At 41.7% G+C, this 21,045-nt stretch overlaps 2 protein-coding genes across 2 annotated transcripts; both read right to left on the reverse strand.

Moving 5' to 3' along the window:
* Positions 1 to 1,483: 1,483 nt before the first annotated feature.
* On the reverse strand, positions 1,484 to 11,964 carry LOC138611549 (phosphoglucomutase-1-like). Its single transcript, XM_069684722.1, has 11 exons — positions 11,707 to 11,964; positions 9,224 to 9,386; positions 8,764 to 8,910; positions 8,329 to 8,454; positions 4,876 to 5,066; positions 4,575 to 4,729; positions 4,333 to 4,448; positions 4,080 to 4,215; positions 3,302 to 3,485; positions 3,031 to 3,159; positions 1,484 to 1,710 (listed from the first exon to the last, which is right to left on the reverse strand). Exons 1-11 carry the CDS (start codon positions 11,962 to 11,964, stop codon positions 1,621 to 1,623), a joined length of 1,695 nt encoding a protein of 564 aa, XP_069540823.1. The 3' UTR covers positions 1,484 to 1,620.
* Positions 11,965 to 14,360: 2,396 nt separating this feature from the next.
* On the reverse strand, positions 14,361 to 20,210 carry LOC138612135 (angiopoietin-related protein 3-like). The gene is made up of 7 exons (XM_069685448.1): positions 19,722 to 20,210; positions 18,887 to 18,997; positions 17,603 to 17,720; positions 17,204 to 17,317; positions 16,630 to 16,725; positions 16,213 to 16,485; positions 14,361 to 14,679 (listed from the first exon to the last, which is right to left on the reverse strand). Exons 1-7 carry the CDS (start codon positions 20,208 to 20,210, stop codon positions 14,456 to 14,458), a joined length of 1,425 nt encoding a protein of 474 aa, XP_069541549.1. The 3' UTR covers positions 14,361 to 14,455.
* Positions 20,211 to 21,045: the final 835 nt, after the last annotated feature.

Below are 21,045 nucleotides of genomic sequence, written 5' to 3' on the forward strand. Positions count from 1 at the left end.
TATTACTTGTAATGAGTATTTTTAAATTGTTGTGTTGCAATGTTTACTGTATTGAAAGGACTGGAATACTTCTTTTTCCATCACTGTGTTAAATGCTAAAGTATCTGAAGTGAACAGGTTTCATGTATTTGCTTTAAAAGATTTGAGGGAGGATGACTCTGAAAAAATGGTGGAAATGTGGCAGTAATTTTGTTACTAGGCCCCAATTTTAACAAAGAACATTGTGACATGTCACAGCAGGGAAAGTACAGGTGTACCAGGGCCCTGGATGGGCATGCTGACTCACTCTCACAATGGGACTTTAAAATACAACAGAGTTACAGTCAAAATGCAGTACAAATTCAGTCATTTCAAAACATTTGTATCTTGTACACTTTATCTCCCCCTCCATTAACACATGATTCACTCTCTTACATCTTAATTTGTTAAGACATTATGATGCCTAAGCATTGTTACTGTTTATATTTCTCTGAGAGAATTTTTCTTTCCCTGAACATGTTTAGTGGAGCTCAAAAAGAGGAGCTCTGATGATGATGAACCAGAGCCAAACTCAGTGTGTCTCCCTCTCTTTGTGCTTCAGGTTCAGTGTAATATGGGGATGAAACCAGGAGACAGGCACAGAACTTCAAAGGGCATGAGTGATCACAGAGCGGGACCAGATGCAAGCAGACTGATGCTGCTGTCTGGATGGAAATCATGTAACCACCAGAGCTGGGAAAAAAAGCTTTTTAAGATGGTACCTTTAAGGCCTCAGATGTATCCTGCAGCAAAGAAGATGTAGTTCAGGTAAAACCTTACACAGGGTTGGGAGGTATGCTCCTGATGTGTTTGTGTCTACACTCGAGTGAGCTGGCATGCTGTCACACATCCTGCAGCACCACACATTTAACTGCAATTTCAGGTAGTTATTCGCTGATGAGTTTTAATTTCCCTGAATGAAGGAGTGCGGCTGATGCAAATAATAATTTGAGGCTTCATGGCAGGAAACACCCAGTTCTTCTCTTTAAAATGAACGCTGGTTGCTTGAGGAAATGTGATCCATGTGAGGAAACTGTATTTTCACTTTCTTTTATCTTCAAACTGCTCTTTAGTGCTGCTTTATCCAAAACCACAAACTGACTTCCGGGGTTTGCACATGCAGCCCCATTACGTAAAACAATGTGACAAAACACAGTGTTATAAAAGAGCATCAAAGAGGAAATGTAACCGCTGTTTCAGAGCCGCATGCGTTTAATAGGAAGTCAATATTATCTGTCTTGAGCACAAGGAAGGTTGATGACTTCGAAACCCTGCTGCTGTTTTTGCTTGTGACTCATTTGTTTAAAAGAATTTGTTAAAAAATTTGAAATAACATAAATGAAAAAGCCAGATTTAAAAACATTGACAACACCAGAGAGTAAAGGTGTTTGCTGCTCTGTAATAAACACACACAAGCCACACATGAACCAAAAGTAGAAAGCAGTTTAATGTGGTACAGAGAGAATATATTCAAGCCTAAAAAGCAAACTACTGCATGTTTACAGATACATTTGGAATAAAAGCTCATTTAATACAAAAATCTGGAAGGAAAAAACAAAAAGGGCCTCACTGAAGCGACGATGGAGTAACATACGAGAGGAATCATGTGATGACTGACGGGCCGCTTCGTCCTGTCCTGTGGTGGAGCTGGGAGATCTTCAGAGCGATGGTTGCCAGCGGTGCCAGCATCACCTGCACCGAACAAAGACGACAGTGAGAGACTGAACACCTGACTGCCATGTGCCACTGTGGATTTCCTCGTGAATAGTGAAGTATAAGTTGGTGTAACATATTAACTAGGTCTATAACTAAGACGTATTTTCTTACTTAAATATATGTGTTGATTAAAAGATGAGGGCAGGGTATGTGAAGCTTCCTTTCAGTGGCACAGCACTTTCAACACATCACATAGTGCATGAAGACGTGTCTCATGCAAATCACAAGGACTGTTTATCAGTATTGTGAAAGTATTGGTTATTTAGTACGGAAATTGAGTACACCCATGCTTGCAACAAAAAAATGTGAGCTGTTATCTTGAGATCATGACTTTAGTATTTCATTATCTCAAGTTTATGCTCCATTATCACATACAAACATAACAAATAGTCATTTATTCTTCATATTTATAATGTTTATCAGAGATCAGGATACCAGTATGCACGACGATGATAATGACTTAACAGTTGTACCACCTGATTGAAATGGTAAATGGACTGTACTTATATAGCACTCAAAGCACTTTTACACTACATGTCACATTCACCCTTTCACTCACTCTTTCACACACTGGTGCCAATCTCCAATCAGCATCTATACACATTACATTACATACCCGGGGCCTTGCCAAAGGACACTTCGACATGTGACTGTAGAGTGTGTAGGGACTGACTCAGGGATCGAACCCCCAACATTCCAACTGAGGGACGACCGGCTCTACCACCGAGCCACAGCTCAGCCCATTTAACCTGAAAATGCCCAGACTGTACTTCAATCCCTGTTAGGTTTTAAATCCTTTCCAAACCTCATGACAGGGATGTTTTTCTACGATTATTTTCTGGCCCTTTTTGCCTTTATTTATAGGACAGCTGAAGAGAGACAGGAAATATTGGGAGAAGAGAGTGCAGCAAGGGGCCGAGGGCGGGAGTCGAGCCTGGGACGCTTCGTCAAGGACTGTAGTCTCTGTATATGGGGCACCTGCTCTACCAACTGAGCTACACCAAAGCCATTTATGACTGTGTTCTTGAAGGCCAAAATCAGATGTGATCAAATCAACCGGACAATTAATTTGGAGTTCATTATACTAATCCTGTGATCGCTACAAAACAGAAGCTGTTTTCTAATAATACATTATAATACATGTCATGAGAAAACAAGTTTGTTATCTCAAGACAAAAAAATTAAATTGTGATCTTGAATTATCTACATTAAAAGAATAATTGAAAGTACGGCTGTTCAGGGCCTCCACACTTTTAACCAAAGTTATCCTGCAATTGTCAGACTTGAATATTTTACCTGTGTGTCTTCAAAGATTTGCTCCTTCTCATAGCTGTCTATGTAGATCCGAACCGTCGCCCCCTCACTCCCTGTCCCACTAAGTCTGTAGATGATTCGAGATCCATCAGAGAAGATTATCCGCAGACCCTGCAGAGAAAACAGCCCAGAGCAGACGTTTATAGGCTCTGCAGACACAGCTGTGTATATATCATACCTAATGACCAGATTACATCAACTATCTGCTCACATTAAACCCTAACAGGAGCACAGCTCAGCGTGTGTGGTGTACCTGGTTCCTGGTGATGCTGCTGTCCACCGGGTCTGTGTACTCAAAGTTGTCTGCTTTCTCCACCTGGTAGATTTTGTCTTCTACAGCAAACCTCTGCTTCACGAAGGACTTGTCTGCGATCATGATCTCCAAATCCTCCATCATCTCACAGGCTGCATCTATGTCCACATTCTCATAGTCGTATCTGGATAAAAAACAAATCATCTTTGCACATGAGTGCTGCTTTGTTGTATGTTTGTATATTATTTTATTTTTATTTTATTTTATTATTTTAGGTGGTTAAAACAGTCACAAAATTGACAATAAGTAATATTTTAATAGTTTTTGTCTTTAGTAAAGCAGCTGCAACACCCACAGTATATGCATTTATTTGCCAATGTTTTTCTGATAGTTTATCAAGTTAGAAGAAAAGTATTTGTATGGCAACTGCAGGGTTTTCAATGTTTTATAAAATATAAAACAATATAATCCTCATGCTGATGATATATGGGGTTACATCAGGAAGCTGCTTCAACATAGGTAAATCCAAAATGTGGGAAAACTTTGGGAAAACACTGGATAATAATTCACAGAGTTCCTGCACATTGCAAGGCAGAATATGTAATGACACTTATCTTCCACTAGGTGTCAGTCATGTCCTTCATGTATCTTCTTAACCTTTTTCTGCATCTACTGTATTTAAATTACATATATATATATATATATATATATATATAATTACTGAGTACAACTTTAAATATAGACAAACAAACAACGTAAAGGTGTTTCTGCTCCTCACCTGGTGAAGTAGTTTCTTCCATATTTCAGCCAGTGGTCCTTAAGAATATCCTCCACACTCTGCCTTCTGTAGGCTAGGATGGACAGCCATGCCAGCACGGCCCAAAGCCCATCCTTCTCACGGATATGATCTCCGCCTGGAAGACGATATGTACGATATCAGAATTAAACTAGAGTGTTATTTCCCCTGTCTGGTCTATTTCATTTGAAATGGTGCATTGTTTGATCCAAAACTCGACGAGGGGATTCTGTACCTGTACCAAAGCTTTCCTCTCCGCACAGAGACAGTCGTCCTGCATCCATCAGGTTCCCAAAGAACTTCCACCCAGTGGGAGTTTCATATAACTCTATTTTTGTTGCCTTGGCTACTCTGCAGGAAATAAAAGGAGAGACAGTTCTGAGAAAGCTCAGCGATCCTTTCAAACATCAACTTGGAAAGCTGCTGCCTCATTTGTTTCATCAGCCATACGAAAGCCAGGGTGCTCTTATTTTTTACCTGTCTAAGGCTGCACTCGTGGGCATGCTGCGGGCGAAGCCTCTCACCCCTGTGTGCTGGAAGTACGGTATGCAGAAGATGTTGTCAGCGATCACAGCCACAGAGTCAGGCGGGGTGACGAAGAAGCCGTGCTTACCGAGGATCATGTTACGGTCCTAGAAAGCAACAGGCAGACAGAGGTCAGAGGCCAAGGCCTCAGGTTCAGACCCTTCAGAATGTGAATGGAAATATTATGAGATTGCTTTTTACTTTATTTTATTAAAGAAAATCTTAAGTGAGGGACTAATAATAGTACACACACCCCATCACCATCAAATGCTGCTCCGAAGTCATACTGTCCGTCCCTCATGCTGTCCACCAGGTCTGCAGCGTAGGTCAGGTTAGGGTCTGGGTGTTGACCCCCAAAGTCCTCCAGGGGGACACAGTTGATGGCAGAGTTCGCCGGACAGCCAAGCTCCTCACAGAGTATTCTCCTCACATACGGACCCACCACTGAGGAGCAGACAGAGACAATGGTGAGAGAGACTGCTACAAAGACAATGATGGTGTATTCACTTGCACTGACATGTCAGCCTGCTTTGCTCTGTTTGATGCAACATTTCAACATTTTAGGAAATACAGTCACTTATTTTTTTGCCAAGAGTTACATGAGAAGATTGATACATGGACAGTCCCTCCACTTCTGATGGACCCTCCCCTTTTATGGAGTTTATATGTAAGGTAGTTAATACGAGAGACAGATATTTTGTGATCCCGTTGAATTTGAGTGTTACACATGATGTAAATGATGATGCAAAGAGTATTAAAAGAGGTGATAATTACTTCAAGTCTAGCCATGTTGAAAGCTGACCGTCCGTTCTGTGAATGTAAGCATGCAGGACTGTCTCTTTAGGGTTTCAGTGGTAAACTAAAGGCAAACATACATCACTTATAAGTCATTTTGATCATTAGTCCTTCTAGTTATGTCATTTCAGTGTCACCATATGTGTAATTAAAAGTGCAATTCAATCAGGGGGAAAAAATACGGGTTAGTCTGTTAGCTTAGCGTCACAATAGGAAATAGGAGCTGTGTCCTAATCCAGGGGCTGCATCCTTTGAAGCAGTGGTTCCCAACCTGGGGTCCGTTTCCCCCTTAGGGGGGCGCCAAAGATTGCTGGGAGTGCGCGAGGCTTTGTCTGCACTGAGATTGTCCAGATTAGATTTGCACATGTTAAATAAAATCATTAAAAAAGCACTTACTTGATAATCAAAAGTTTGTTCAACTATTAAAAAAATATACTCATCCATACATACACGCATGTATGCATACAGATATATTTTTGACATATATTCCTACATGCAGAAATGCCTACATCCACATATTCAAATTTAGCTAAGAGTTCATTATAATAACTTAAGATAACTTTGATAAACTAAAACTACAAAGAACTACTTTGCCAATAAAGATTTGGAATTAATCACTTTATTGTTTTGGTGTACGTGTGTGCGGGCTAGGGGGGCTCAGCATTTCTCAGATACAATCGGGGGCTCCAAGGAAAAAAGGTTGGGAACCACTCCAGTGCTTTGAAGGACGTATTTAAAGCCAGACTGCGTCACAGCGGTGCGTCGAAGGCTGTCCCATTTCGAAGGCTCCTTCAGATGTGACAATGCTTCTCCTTTTCCCGGGCCATGAAGGATCCATCAGGTGCATCCTTCGCAGCACAAGGTATCCCGAGATTCATTGCGCGCCAATTCAAATGAGATAGCAGACTCTTAAATGGCATACAGGAATACACTTTAAATGTTAACGTTTCTGGTTCAACTCAATCGAATAGCTACTATACAAATGTTAAAAAAAAACAAAAAGGGCCTTGAAACAAATTATCTTTAAAATAAAAGGTTAAGTTGCGTCAGGTTAGTTATGTTAGTTAGTTAGCTCGCTAGCTGTTGCTAGGCCACAGGACTGGCGTTGGTTTGGTGGCACGAGGTTAAGAGAGGAAACAGCTGGTCCATCCTCCGTAGACCAGACGGTTCAGTTTGGCCTCAGCGTCTACACAGGCTAAGAATGACTCATCCTCCGTAGACCGCATCCTTCGAAGGAAGCAGCCCCTCAGTTGTACCACAGCCAGGGCAACATCTAGCCTAGCTCTATCTGAAGTTATAACGATGAATTTTAGTTATATAGAGGGCAATTTACTGGCTGAGCACAGTAGGCTATTATTTGTACAAATTAAACAAGCAAGTAATTTATGTCAATAAGCATGCTTTAGAAAGCTGGTAGGTGGATTTTGAACGAGGACACGCTAGCTGCTTGTCCCTGTTTCCACTCTTTATACTAACCAAAGCTAACTAGATGCTAGTTGTGGCTACAGGTTTTATTATACAAAACTAAAGTAGTAGCATTTCCAGCTTCTTATCTATCTTTTAACAAGAAAAAAATAAGATCATTTTCCAAATGTCAAACTATTCTTAAACATGTTCCTGTTTATCTAAAGTCATCAAACCTTCTTAAGTCACTTTGCTCTCAGAGTGATTGACAGTGACAGAAAGAGAAAGCCGCAGTAATATGAGACATTATTATGTGGCATGTGGTCAAAATACATACCCTATCAGTAACAATACTGGCCATGACTTCCTGTGGGAGGGTTATGGTAGGGTTGTTGTTGTTGTGGTGGTGCCATAGCGTTGTGGATGTGGCAAGGGGTAAGTGGGGACCATTAGTGTCAGTTTCAATGTTTAGAGATGCTCTAAATAGCTTTAGCCACCCAGCCATCACTGTCATGTAGTGAATGGTTTGGATTTGTAAAGCTAAATGATTGATAGGCAGCTGTCTCAATGGATTCACCAAAACATGATGCAATATTTGGATAGTTTGTGACTGAGAGGCCAAACAGATTGATCTGTCTGGTCGTTTCAGATGTCCATCACAGTTTGACCTTAGGCAAACATTTGGATTTGAACATGTTGTTGTTTTGCCTGAGGACATATGAGTCCGTGAATCTGAATACACTTTGCACTCTTTGCAGTGGCACCTTAATACATTTACTCATGTTTCGAACATGTTTGCACAATGGTGAGGCATTTCAATTTTCCTTGAGCTTTTCAATTTGAAGCTACTTAATAGTTTTACTAGACTGCAGAACATTTCAGAGGGAAATCTTGAACTTTAAACACCACTGTATTCATAAGATAACATTACTCTTTTAAGATCACTATACATGTTAAAGTTACAATCTCGTGTGACGTCCACGGTTGGCTCCGGTTGTAACTCTTGATTTTCCTGGCTGACGGTCGCTTTCCTTTTCAGACTGTTTGCTTCATCTGAGCGTCGAGTTTGTTTCTTTTTCTTTGGATTTTCACTTATTTTTGAAGTTGTATCTGTAGTCATCCATCTTTTCTTTGTTTGTTCAGCCATAGTAGATTACTGTTTACTCGCAACACTTGCAGAGACCGGAAAAGCAGCCGCTTAGCTCCGCCTACCCTCTCTGGCAGACCAACCACGCTCAGGTGAAAACGTGTCACTAACTGGGCTGCTTGTGATTTTTTCTGCGAAAGTCGCACCAGAAACACAGTCCATAATTCTGCAAAAAGGCTTTCATCAGTGGGCCATAGGCTCACATTTATTTAAATGTCTTCAAGATGATCACTTTAAAGATATGACCGTATGTTATGAACAAACATTATTTAAAATGAACCCACCATGACCATCTACGGCACTACAACTCTGCTTATTATAACAACAATGTAATGTTTGTCATAATAAATATTGTCTCACCTCCATGCATGGCATCCAGCCGTATCTTGATGTGGTTTTTACCAGATAGAAGCTCCTTCAGAGCAGCAAAGTCGAAGATGTTCCTCAACAAATTGGCGTACGACTCCACAGAGTCCACAATCTCAACTGACAAGGCGACAAATGAGACACAATTCTGTATTATTAATCTACGAAATCACTTCATAAACAAGATTAATGCTTAGCTGGCTGGACAATTAATGATAACTTCAAAACAACAAAATGTGTCACATGAGCAGTTGGTAAAGTAAGTCATTAAAACATTTTGTATTTACACATCTAGCCATCAAATAACATTCAGGGGCCATGTTGTCGGTGCTCTAGTATCCATCTACAGGTATTTTTTCTCTCACTGCGTCTCTCTTATCTTGAATTGAAGTGACAAGTGATGGTTGACAGACTAAAGCAACACTTCACCTGTGAAGGGTTTGAACTTGTTCTCCAGATCAAACGTCTGTTTGCCCAGTGTTGTCAGATCCACCCTCAGTCCGGGGCAGATGGCAAACTCTTCGATAGTCCTGCTGATCTGAAAGATCTTGTTTGTGACAGACTCCGTGGCTGGGCCTGGATGCAGGAGAAAGTCTCTGATATTACATGTGATTTGTTCAGAAGCCCTAAGCAGACATGCATCCATACATTTTATTTACTCCGTTTTCCCGTGATAACGTAATGATGACGATAAACAGACTTTGTTGATGTGCCTGAACTTTGTTCCAGATATGTCTTTACAAAGTCTTTAACTCAATCTGAGTACTGTGTGTGCCACATATCTGAATGAGGCCTGCACACTTGTTAAATGTCTTTCGGACTTCTCTCGTAACACTATTTTTCACTTGGCTGATGCCCCTGCATGCTTCCTCCTCTCCAGTAACCGTACCTCCGTTTGCAGTGTTGAACTTGATGCCAAAGTCTCCGTCAGGTCCTCCGGGGTTGTGGCTGGCAGTGAGGACGATGCCTCCGATGGCTTTGTATTTCCGGATCACACAGGAGATGGCCGGCGTGGACATTATCCCGTGGTGTCCAATGATGAGCCGACCCACCTGGAGAAATGTCACACAGGTGTGCGTGAGCTGGCTGGCATGAGTGTGTGTCTTAAGTTATCTGAGTGGGAGAGGGGAGGGAAAGCATCTGATTTGCTGTGTTATGTTTGTGTGGCATAATTTGTCATGAGTTTGAACAACTGTCGGGGTACAAAAAAAGCAACTTATCCTACCAGTAAGTGTGTTTTAAATCCCTCAAAGTATTTCATCCGACCAGAAAAGCACGCAAGGTTTAAAGCTTATGTATTGTAAGCCTGAGGACCACGTAGAGCTCAGAGTAGCCAGGAGTTACTGCAGATGCCTGCTGCTGTTAGGCCACAATTATCCTCTAATATTTCAGTGTTACATTGTTCTTGTGTTGCACTGCATTGTATTTTCTACTCTGACTGTCTGGCATTTCTGATGAATCACAGATGTAGGCCGTTTATACCTGGCTATGTTATTTCAAGAGGATGAAAACATCAGGAAACTTAGCCAATGGCTAACTGCAGCTGTAAATGAATGCTTTGGGGAAAAGGAAAAAAGCAGCACGTGTTAAACAGGCTATGTGTTATTTTACACAACCATTTTAAAACATTACAGTACTGTAAAATGTGTACTTTATTTTTGTATTATTTATTGTAGAGCCTTAAATGAAATGTATTATTCGAAATGAAACAGTATATTCAGCTGTCAAATTCAAACACATGTTTTGGAGTTTTAATCAGAATATTTCTGAAGTAAACATGATGATAAGAAATGCTATGTTAGCAGTGAAACATAGCTGCTATGCTAGCAGCTATGTTTCACAATAGGGCTTTAGGCTGAAAGCTAACATCAGTATGCAGCATTCTAATAATGATAAAACTAATCTTGCTAATGTTAGCATGTAACATCATTGTCTTATTTGGACTGTGTTAGCATGCTAACAATAAAGACAAAGTTCAGCTGAGGCTATATTGAATATCATCGGGTTTGTGATTCTTTGGTCATGAACTCATGTAAAGTATAAAGACCTGACATTAGCCTTAGCTGACCTTATCTTTACCGTAGCCTTTCCTGACCATATTCTTGCTTTACCTTAATGTTGGAGCCTGAAGACAGAGGAAGTTTTATTAGAACTCAACCAGAGGGGAAAATGATGGCGAGTATAAAACTGCAAGGCGAACTGTCAAATTGTTTTTGAGAAATTTCACTCAAAACCACAAACGTGATCCTCCTGGTGGCGTTAGAGAAAAACTTAGCAGATCCCAGAGGTCATAAACATTACTCCTCTGGGGACCATGATTGACAAAATCAAGTCATCAAAATCAAATCCCTAAAGCCACGCTAATAGCAAGGCTACAACACACACAAACACATATATGTTTTTAGTTAAAGTTGTAAAAGAAACTTTTCCATCAGCATGAAGTGTATTCTTGACCTTGGAAATATAGTGTTGTAAATATGTCCAGACTTATATAGTGGCTGTGCTCGCAAATTATAGACCTTTCCCACTGAAATTAGCGCGTTGACACAGGTTTTTCAGACCCGGGAAGACCCGCTTATTGATACCGATTGTCTCTGTTCCCATTGCCAGTGGAGTATACTGTCTCTTTGCTGCTGCGTCGGAACGCAGACGCACCACAGACGGGGTTAGTGAACTGTGAAGATGTTATGGTGGTTAGGTCTTTATTGTATCTATTACTCATTCAGTCTATATATCAAACTCGGAGCTGACAAATTTGGAACGATGTTCAAGCGCTGCTCAGACGGAGACGGGTTGAATTTGTAGCTGACAAGGAGTCGCAGAAGTTACTGACAGAGCATAGCATTGCGCTGGAAAGGGGGCGGAGATTAGTGTGTCAACACGGGTTTTGTGTTCCCATCAATGCCGATCGGAGCCGAGGTGATAATTACCCGGGTCTACTGCAGAGTCATTTGACCCGAGTCTGAATGCCGCTTGTAGCCTTTCCCATTAAACAAAAAAGCTTTAGTAGGTGGAGGTCTGAGCTCTCTGAGGGCCTGCTAACTTGTTATAATTGATTTACTTAAAGACCTGTCTACCACTGTGAATGTTCTGTTTGGACTATTTGCATTTGGATTAAATGTGTTTCTTTAATTGGTCTATAATACATAATTTATTATTAATATTAAATATAATCAAATTAGTGATATTTTCTTTTAATACAGCCACTTCTCATAAGTGTTTCCTTGTAGTTTCCTAATAACACTTCAGTTGAAACAACCAATGACGACAATGTGATGATAACAGGTGATGGTATCAGGTCACACTTACACACAGACGTACACTTAACCAGCATGCACACAAAAACAAACGCACACTCATGCTGACACTGACCCCGTTGGCAGCTGCCATCTGCCCAATGACCTCGATAGCAGTCCGGTTGAAGAAGCGTCCGTCCCCACCCACCACCACGGTTGACCCCTGGCGGTCACGCAGGTCGATGGAGGAGAAGATACTCTGGATGAAGTTGTGCAGGTAGTTCCTCCTGGACTGGAACACGTACACCTTCTTCCTCAGGCCGCTGGTGCCGGGTCTCTGGTCAGGGTAGGGGGCTGTGGGGACGGTCATCACCTGCAGAGGACTGTTGTCCATTGTTTCAAAACAAGAGTCCAAACTAAAGCGACAGCGTGGAGAGTCGGGGCTGTTTGGAGGGAAATCCCCCGTCAGTTGACATGGGGAAGGGTCCACAGGGGCAGTGTGGGAGGGGGGAATCTTAACTCCTCCTGTTATTTCAGTGGAAGCACAGAGTTACAGGGGTGCTTCAAGGCCCAAAATAACTTTTCAGACTCATGTGTGTGCAAAGGCAGGGTGGGGAGGGGGGTAACTGAAGACGCTCCTTCACACATGTGCAGGGAGATCACTGTCAAGGCTGCAGGCCCAGTCACAAAGAGCCTTGTGTGTATGTGTGTGTGTGTGTGTGCGTGTGTGGGTGGCAGGATGTATTGAGGTGTTATGGGAGCAGTTTGTCCTTCTGTGCAGGGCTGCAGCTGTGCAAGTAGCAATGATATGCAAAAAGAATGATGATATCTCTCATCGCAGACACACTTAGCTCTATTTCAGGAGGAAAATTTACCCTTTTTAAAAGCTGAGTGTGTGAAGGGACCAATTAGAGGCTCATTAGCAGCACATGCCGCATATAGAAGTGGTTTTAAGGAAGTGTCTGTTTACAAAACAAACATAATTTCTCAAATCTAATTATACAAGCAGCTAACAGCGGATGGTAAACAGATCAATACTGCCCTCTAGAGTTTATTAAGGGCTTTGACAACACAATACAGAAGAGTTTGGGGTCACAACCTCCCATTGTGACATTAAGAAAGCTTTAGTGTGTAGCAACAGCATGAATGTGAGTTGGTTATTCATTTACAAGACTCTGGCATTACAACAAAGTTTTCATTATCAGGATGACTAAACTCTTGCCAAAATCTGTGTTGATATAAAAAGATCGTTCTGTGACTGACCGAGGTCAACACCAAAAGCAATCTACAGCCCAGAAAAACCAACAGGACTTTTTATGCACTACTCAAAAACAGAGAACAAGGACAGATTTAATTTGAATAATAAAAATGGCAAACATAACATCCAGGACACATCCAGGAAACACAAGTCAGAAGAGAAGAAAGTCGTAATATTATGACAATAAAGTCGTAAAAATACGAGAAAAAAGACGTAATAGTAAGAATAAAGTTGTTATATTACGAGAATAAAGTCGTAATTTTAGACTGTTGTTAGCCTAAATGTTATAAATATCAGAAGAGCAGTCAGCCGCCTGCACTAAAATGAGGAACGTGTGAAGTATATCTTCACAGTGAACATCTTGTGAAATTATACTTGTAAATGATCGCACTGGAGGCAATCACAACTTGAGCTGGAGCTGTATGAACACACCCGGTAGCATTGAAGCATAGCATGCATGTACCTCACGAGAACATGTGAAATCTCCTGCCTAGTAATGCGTGAGCACACTATACAGCTCTATACATCAGTATAGGTTCACAAATACGAAATATTTAATCATTCGGAACATCAGCACCACTTTGTCACAACTATCAGGATTTTTTATTTGAAAATGTGATCTTCGTCATTTTAGCGCACAGGCGACTGGCTGCTCTTCTGATATTACCCTTCAGAATAAGATAATGGCTAACCACTTTATTCTCGTAATATTATAACTTTTTTTCTCATATAATTACGACTTTATTCTCGAAATCTTAGGACTTTTTCCTCTCAATGTGGCCCTAATACTCCGTCATAGTTAACTTACTCAACGTCATTTATGCTTGCTAGTTAGCCCGCTAGCTACCTGTTGCTAGGCGACAGGAACGGCGTTTGGTGACGCAAGGGTAGACCAGACCGTCTCATTCCAGTTCAGCTTTAATGGTCTAAGCAGGCTATGAATGGAGCATCCTCCGTGGACTGGGACACAGCTCAGGTGTGCCACTACATTTCTTTTGTGGTTTAATCAGGAAAATGTTTTCATCGGATTTTCTGTTACATATATCCACACCAAAATGAACACTAGCATCATATAAAGTCACCATCATACTTTTATTTATTCAAATTGATAAAACAAAGTATATCAAAAAATAAATTAAAGACGTGTCTTATCTTAAGCAGTCGTTCCCACATTTTTCCTTTTGACCCTTCAAAATAAAGCGATTCCACTCTAATCGTTACACCTGTATCATATGACCCCTTCAGTAGGCCCTGCACCCCACTTTGGGAACCACTGCTGTGAGTCAATATGACCCAATACATAAACTGATCTTGTATGTCTGTATGTTTTAATTTCTTCTCCATAACCTTTGACCCTTTAAGATACATTGACAGAAGATGTTGATACAGTTTTCTCTTACATTAAAGTACATTCATACATTCTTGTAGATAAATCTGTATAGTGACACTACAGCACCTTGAAATGTAAAGTTATTTCAGTGTCCTCTGTGGCTGAAACTCGGCCCTCAGAGGAAACATTCTCCTCTCTGCTCGAGCCCTTTTAAACTCCGGCTGCCCTTGTGATGGCTCACATGAAGAGGCCAGTATATAATTCAGTGTTTTTAGTGAAAGTGTTTTTGTGTCTGGATCACTGGAAGACGCCTCTCTCAGTGGAGGAGGCCGAAGAAGAGGAGCGTCTGTTGGGGGAGGCCACAGGGTGGACAGAGATCTCTGTGAGCTTGAGGGAATAAGAAGTTTTATGGCTCGGCCTCCACTGAATCCCTCTCCTCCACTCTGAGCGCCAGCGAGGCCTCATGCGGAAGTATCTCCCGTTCAGGTTGGCGTCTCCGCAGGCGTTGAACCACCATCCACCTGGAGGAGGACAGAAATGACAGGTTGCAGCTGATACTGGAAGACAAATAATTCTTCACCCCATCTTAGCATGGATGTAGAAACCGTGACGTCATCCACTGGTTTCTTGACTATATATAAAGCCACGAGTTTGATACACCAGCCGCCGCCATGTTGGTTTTCTGGAGCCAGAAGCGACCATATTTGGATGAGAGGGTGGAGCTGGAGAGGAGCGAGGGGTTGTTTATTTATCAGACTATAGAAGCTAAGAGAGATCATAGTACGTAGTAGACTCACATGGCAGGTGAACAACACGTACCGAGTAACTTAAAATGTCTTCTTATCACTACGGTCCGTCGACATCTCTCTTTAGAAAGATCAACAGTCCTGACTCCGAGGCTCTGGCAGCCACAATTTAATCAACGTATCAGAAAAACACAAAAGCCAACAAGCTATGTATAGTGAGTTCAACCCATGGACTGTATAAAAAGATGGATGACATGACAGCTCCCTAAAAGTGAAGCCAAACCCTCTCTATCGCCCCCTGCTGACTGGCTGCAGTATAGCTCATAAAGCCCGCCTTCTCCATGTTAACAGATGGGACATGAGTCAAACTATAAAATCAAAATACACGTCAAATACATTTTTGTCAAACATGGTTTCTGTCATTATAGTTAGTTCTTATCATGCTGATGTCCCTCCAAGTGGTCATTTTGCTGATAAGTTTATTTTTAATTAGTTATTTGATGCTGTAAAAAGGATGATTGACAGCTCTGTTGACAAATCCGGCTCCTGCAGCTGATCTGTTCCGGATTAGCAGAGTAGAGGACGATCGGTGAGAGGAGACGTAACTAAAACAATCACTACAGTCATTGAAAGTTACATATCTGTGAACGTCTGCTTCAGACCAACACAAGAAGCTGCTCTGTGCCCTTTTTTTCAGTAAGTTTAGCGTGTGTTTTGGTTAGGTAGTGGCTACGGCGGCTCCACCCGCCGATCTCTACTGCTAGCTCTGGCTCCAAATTATGTCCCCATCGCAAGATGGCAGCACCAGTCATGTGGGGCATTTTGGCATCGTACAATGAGAGCAGTTGGAGACCTGTCATCCATCTATATATAGGCCTACAGTCATTTGTGCAGACACAGAAACCTGCTAATATGCTATGCATATATTTTCTCACCAAAAATGCTAAAACTCAGGCTTCTTGGACGGCCAGTTAGTACGATAAAGACAGAAAGACATAGAATCTGTCTGATTTTTGCGTTAAAAATCCCGATAAGGCAACAACAACACAAACACAATCAAGAGGCATAACTTTGGTAGCTGAAGTGACAGCTAACAGACAGATAGCAGCAGCCACCTGTCACTCAAAGTGAGAATTCTTTTTTGTGCAAGGCTCTAAACAGGCTTTATTCTGCTGTAAAAATGGATATTTTAATTTGGGGCTGATGGGGATTCAGTGGCTCCTGGAGCCAGCCTCAATTGGACAATCCAGGGACTGCAGTCTCTTTAATCTTCCACACTTGAGGTTGCTGATTTGGGTAAATCTGTACCTGAGTGGTTGTTGGCACAGTTGGAGTCGTGCTGTCTGTCGTTGTCTCTGTCCTTGGTGGAGAACATCATGCCGCTGTGGTTGCTCATTGGGTCGGGCAGATCTCCAGACAGCTGCGTGAGGTGAATGGTGTAGTTGCTCTCCGGTCCATCGAGGTGAAATCTGTATTCGATGGAGCGCCTGTCCTGTTTCCAGTTCTCCAGCTGGATGTGAAGGACAGAGTTGCCCTGAGCGGCCAGAGAGTGGAGCTTCCTGAGGCCGAGCCAGAACTCGCCTGTGAGAGAGAGAGAGAGCATAGAGATGTCAACACTTACAGGATGCAACACGCTTCTTTGGAAAGTTTAGTTCAGAGTTCATTTTTCATCATTAGATGGTTACAGGTGCTTAATGTCCCGAGGAGGAGAAAAGTGTATGGTACCTTGAAAATCTCCAAAGCCATTTTCATATTTCTCCCAGGTTTGATCAAAATTCACTGAACCATCCCTCCTCAGCTGGATCACTGTCGCTCCCAGGCCTGAATGCAAACATAAGAGAAAATGTAGATGAGTAAAGTTATTGAAGCTATTTTCTTTGTTTTTATTTCATCAGTCCGCCGTTCACAAGCTGGATTCCAATTGCCTCACATGTATCAGTGATTCTGTACAAATCCAGCTTTACTGTATGTAGTTTCATCACATTACATCAGCCTCTCTGTTTACTGTACTCGACTATGAATGCAAACTCAAAAGTTGCGGCTACTGCTTTACATTAAAGGGACAGTTCAGGTTTGTTGAAGTGGGGTTGTATGAGGTACTTACTATTGATAATGACCTCATACAACCCCACTTCAAAAAGCTCGAACTACCCCTTTAAGGAGTACAGCTTTAAGAACAGTAAGATAAACAGTTTACCTTAATTAAACAACCATTAAAACGTGTTAATTATTTTTTTTTTTAAATAAATTGTTTCCCTGTTCTGTAGTAAAGTTATATTTTTGTGTTACAGTACATTACCTCTGCTCATGTCACAAAAGGCCATGAAGGGCTCGGCTCCTCTGGGTCTGATGGCGTAAACTCCACTGACCTGCTCCCCTCTGCTGAACAGCTCGCTGCAGTCTGACGGCAGATCTATTAAAAACACAGTTTATAACAGCATTAGCAGGAAAAAGGTTTGCAGGAGCATTGATTGTTCAGTAAGTGCTGAAGCTGTGAATGTAATAGGCTGTGACTGCATGAAACCATCTGAGTGTGAAGCAGAAAATCGCTGTAAATTGCCAGCACACATTCTTAAATCATGAGCAATAAAACAGTTAGATTAAATTCGTAACCTTTGTGCTCGTAAAGATACTGTAGAACAAATAAAATATACAGAATCACTGTCATCATTTCCTCATACTTTATTATCCATCTTACTGTTTTGGGTGATGCCGGTCGAGCTCGAGGTCAGGTAAGGTGTGAGTGTTGGAGCTTCACTGTTAAAGATTTCAGGCGTCCTCTCAAAGGTCTCCTGGGCCAAAGAGTTTGCTGTAAGCTGGAAAACATAGGAAGGGAAACACTTTAGCATGCAGACATAATCCTCAGACTGACTCTGGAGAGAGTCCACACTTTATAAAGTTTAGGTTAATATTCTGCAAAAGTGTAACAAAATGAATTTTGAGCTGTCAAGCCTGAGGAAAAAGCAAATGAAATTCATCACTGAGCCTACGGCTGAGATTATTAAGAACACAGACGGCTCCTTAATTATGTCAGCTCCCTCTGAAGATCTAAAATCTACTATATAAAATACAATCCCATTACTTTATTAAAGTTATTTTCTACCAGCACTTTGATTAAAAATGCTGGGATCATGACAGCTCATAACTCCAAAAACAAGCAATGCAATCTCCAGAAACTTCTGGGAATAAATGCATCGATTGCACCGCAAAAAAATCAAAGTGACGAGAGTGGAACTGCTCGTCCACTCTGACTGAATAAGGGACTGTGTGAAAAATATTGGAGTGAAAAGACTGGAGGAAAAGTTCCTGAATTCCTCAATTTATGTGAAAATAAACATAACAAAACAGTAAATATTCTCACTTTAAAATGAACTCGGTGTTGGGTGATGAAGATGTTTCTTCCAGACAGATTCGATTGTTCAATGTTTCTTAATAAACATTAAAGTAATAATCTCAAAGATTTTAATTTAAATAACTGTTAAGTCTCTATCTATTGCCGACTGGCCCACTGATGAAAGACTTTGCATTTGCAGTATATAGTATAATTTTGGACTGGGTCAGAAGCGGTGCCCAGTTAGTGACGCGTTTTCCCTCAGCCAGCAGTGGTTGGTCTGCCACAGAGTGTAGGTGGAGCTAAGCGGCTGCTTTTCCGGTCTCTGCAAGTGTTGCGAGTAAACAGTAATCTACTATGGCTGAACAAACAAAGAAAAGATGGATGACTACAGATACAACTTCAACAAGAAGTGAAAATCCAAAGAAAAAGAAACAAATTGGATGCTCAGATGAAGGCAAACAGTCTGAAAAGGAAACAACGGTCAGCCAGGAAAATCAAGAGTTACAACCGGAGCCAACCGTGGACGTCACACATGCAACACTGTCTGGATATCTGGGAAGTGTGCTCCCGCAATTACCATTTATCACCATAGGTGCCGCCAAAGAGAACGAAACTGAGATCTTTGAGATTAAAACTTTAATGAGTCACCTTCTCCTCCAGGATCTTGATCTTTGACCTCTGGTGGTTGAGCTGTTCACTCTGCTCTCTCACAGCCTTCAGAAGCTCTGTGATGCTCCGCTCCTGACTCTGGATCACCTCCTGATCAAGGAAGAAAGTTTGATCATTAACAATGGAACTTTTATATAAAAGCGAGGTGTGCGAGGTGTGCCTCAAGGTTCAACTCTCGGCCCGCTTCTTTTTCGATGGTAAGTCACTGCAAAAAGTTGAACACACCAAATACCTTCGCCTCTGGCTTGACTCTGAACTTTCATTTAAGTGTCACGTCGATTATACTGTCAAGAAAGTAAACTTTTGCATCAATGTTCTTTATCGCTCCAGAAACTGCTTCACATTTACCATCAGGAAAAAAAACTACCAATTTTGGACTATGCTGATGTTGTATATCAGGTTGCACCCAATACTAATCTTCTCCCACTCAATATAGTCTACAACAGAATCATTGTATCATATATGAAGAACTGAACTTACCATATCTGTCAATAAGAAGACAGCGGCCTTGGTTACAGTATATCTATAAATGCATATACTCTTATTATCCTCTTGATCTAAAACAATTCATGGTACCATTCTCTTCACACTATCAGTGGAGACATTCAACAGACCGTATTATCATTATCTTTCCAACTGTTTGATCTTCTAGTGCAGAAAAGAACAGGTTGACATGACACCCGGAGGGAGATAAAATGTCATGGTTCTAGTGTTTAATGTTGCATCTGTCTGATCTCTAAGAAGCATTTCCACCTCACCAGCAGGGTAAAAGAAAAAATGTAGTAACTCCTCTTCCTAACGCCAGGTGACTCACCCTGAGGCCATTGATCTCTGCCACCTGCTCCCTCGTCATCAGACCGCTTGTCAGGCTGCTGAGCTTCTCCTCCAGGCCCTCCACTTTACTCTGCAGGCTGCTCTTCTCCTGCAGGATGTTGTCCACTTTGGAGCTGATCTCCACAGACAGACCCTTGATCTCTTCGTTGTTGGCTTTCAGCACCACTGTAGTCCTCTTCAGCTCCTCTTCCTCCTCTTTGATCTCACTGGCGAGCACGGACAGCTGGTAGAACGAGTGGTCGAAGATGTTCAGCTTCTGGATGATGTCGTTTATCTGTCCCTTTGTCTTCTGCACAAACTCCCGCATGCTCTGGCCCAGCTGCAGGAGGCCGTTGGCGAGGAGGCGCACGTCGTCCAGAGCAGCAAAGCGGGAGCGGGTCTCAGGTTCGGGGGTTTCGGTGTTTCCATAGAGGGCCGGGAGGCAGGCAGCAGCCAGGACCAACAGAACGGGGATGAGTGTTGTTTTCATGGTGTTAATGAGCTGCTGCTCCTGCTGTGTGATGGTGATGTTAGAGGAACAACGTGCAGCCGCCTCCTCCTGTGACCGGACGAGGAGCAGCAGAGAGGAGCAGAGCTTTATAGACTGTCTGGTGTCGGGTCAATGATTAACATGATCACCTGATCAATACATCAGGGAGGATGTGGCTGCTTCCTGCTGAGTGGACTATAGAGCTGTTTAAATTCACCTTATAATACTACTAATACTTTAGTACCAATACTGCAACTACAACTATTATTATAGTAGTACTATTATACTATTATTAGATAACCTTGATATCACCATTACATGCTGAAAGCCTTTCTGGTTAACTAGTAGGCAACAAAAGCACGGACTAACTAGTAAGGGCCAAAATATTCACTTGTTATATTGTTATACTTGTGGGAGATACTTGGACCTTACTAGTTAACTAGTGAGGCTTAAAATGTTTACTATCTTAAAATGATGTTGATGCTGAAAAGCTTTACTTGTTAAGTAGTTAACTAACAGACAGCAGTAAGGCTGAAATATTTACTAGTTTACCAGTACCGGACAAAATGTCCGCTAGTAACACTAGTTAGGGTCATTTGACCATACTAGTTAACTATTGGGGTTCAAAATGTTTACTAGTTAACGAGTAAGAGCCAACATCTCCACTAGTAACACTAATGATGGCTTTATGGGCCTTACTAGTGAACTAGTGAGGCTCAAAATGTTCACTAGTTAACTAGTAACAGCCAAAAGCCCACTTGTATGTTTTTTTTACCTTACTAGTTAACTAGTGAGGTTAATAAGGAGACATTAGTTAACTAGTAGGGCCAAAAAT

This window comes from Semicossyphus pulcher, unplaced genomic scaffold (assembly GCF_022749685.1).
Source record: "Semicossyphus pulcher isolate SPU_LCO1_2020_fin unplaced genomic scaffold, fSemPul1.0.p SCAF_7, whole genome shotgun sequence".
NCBI lineage: Eukaryota > Metazoa > Chordata > Actinopteri > Labriformes > Labridae > Semicossyphus > Semicossyphus pulcher.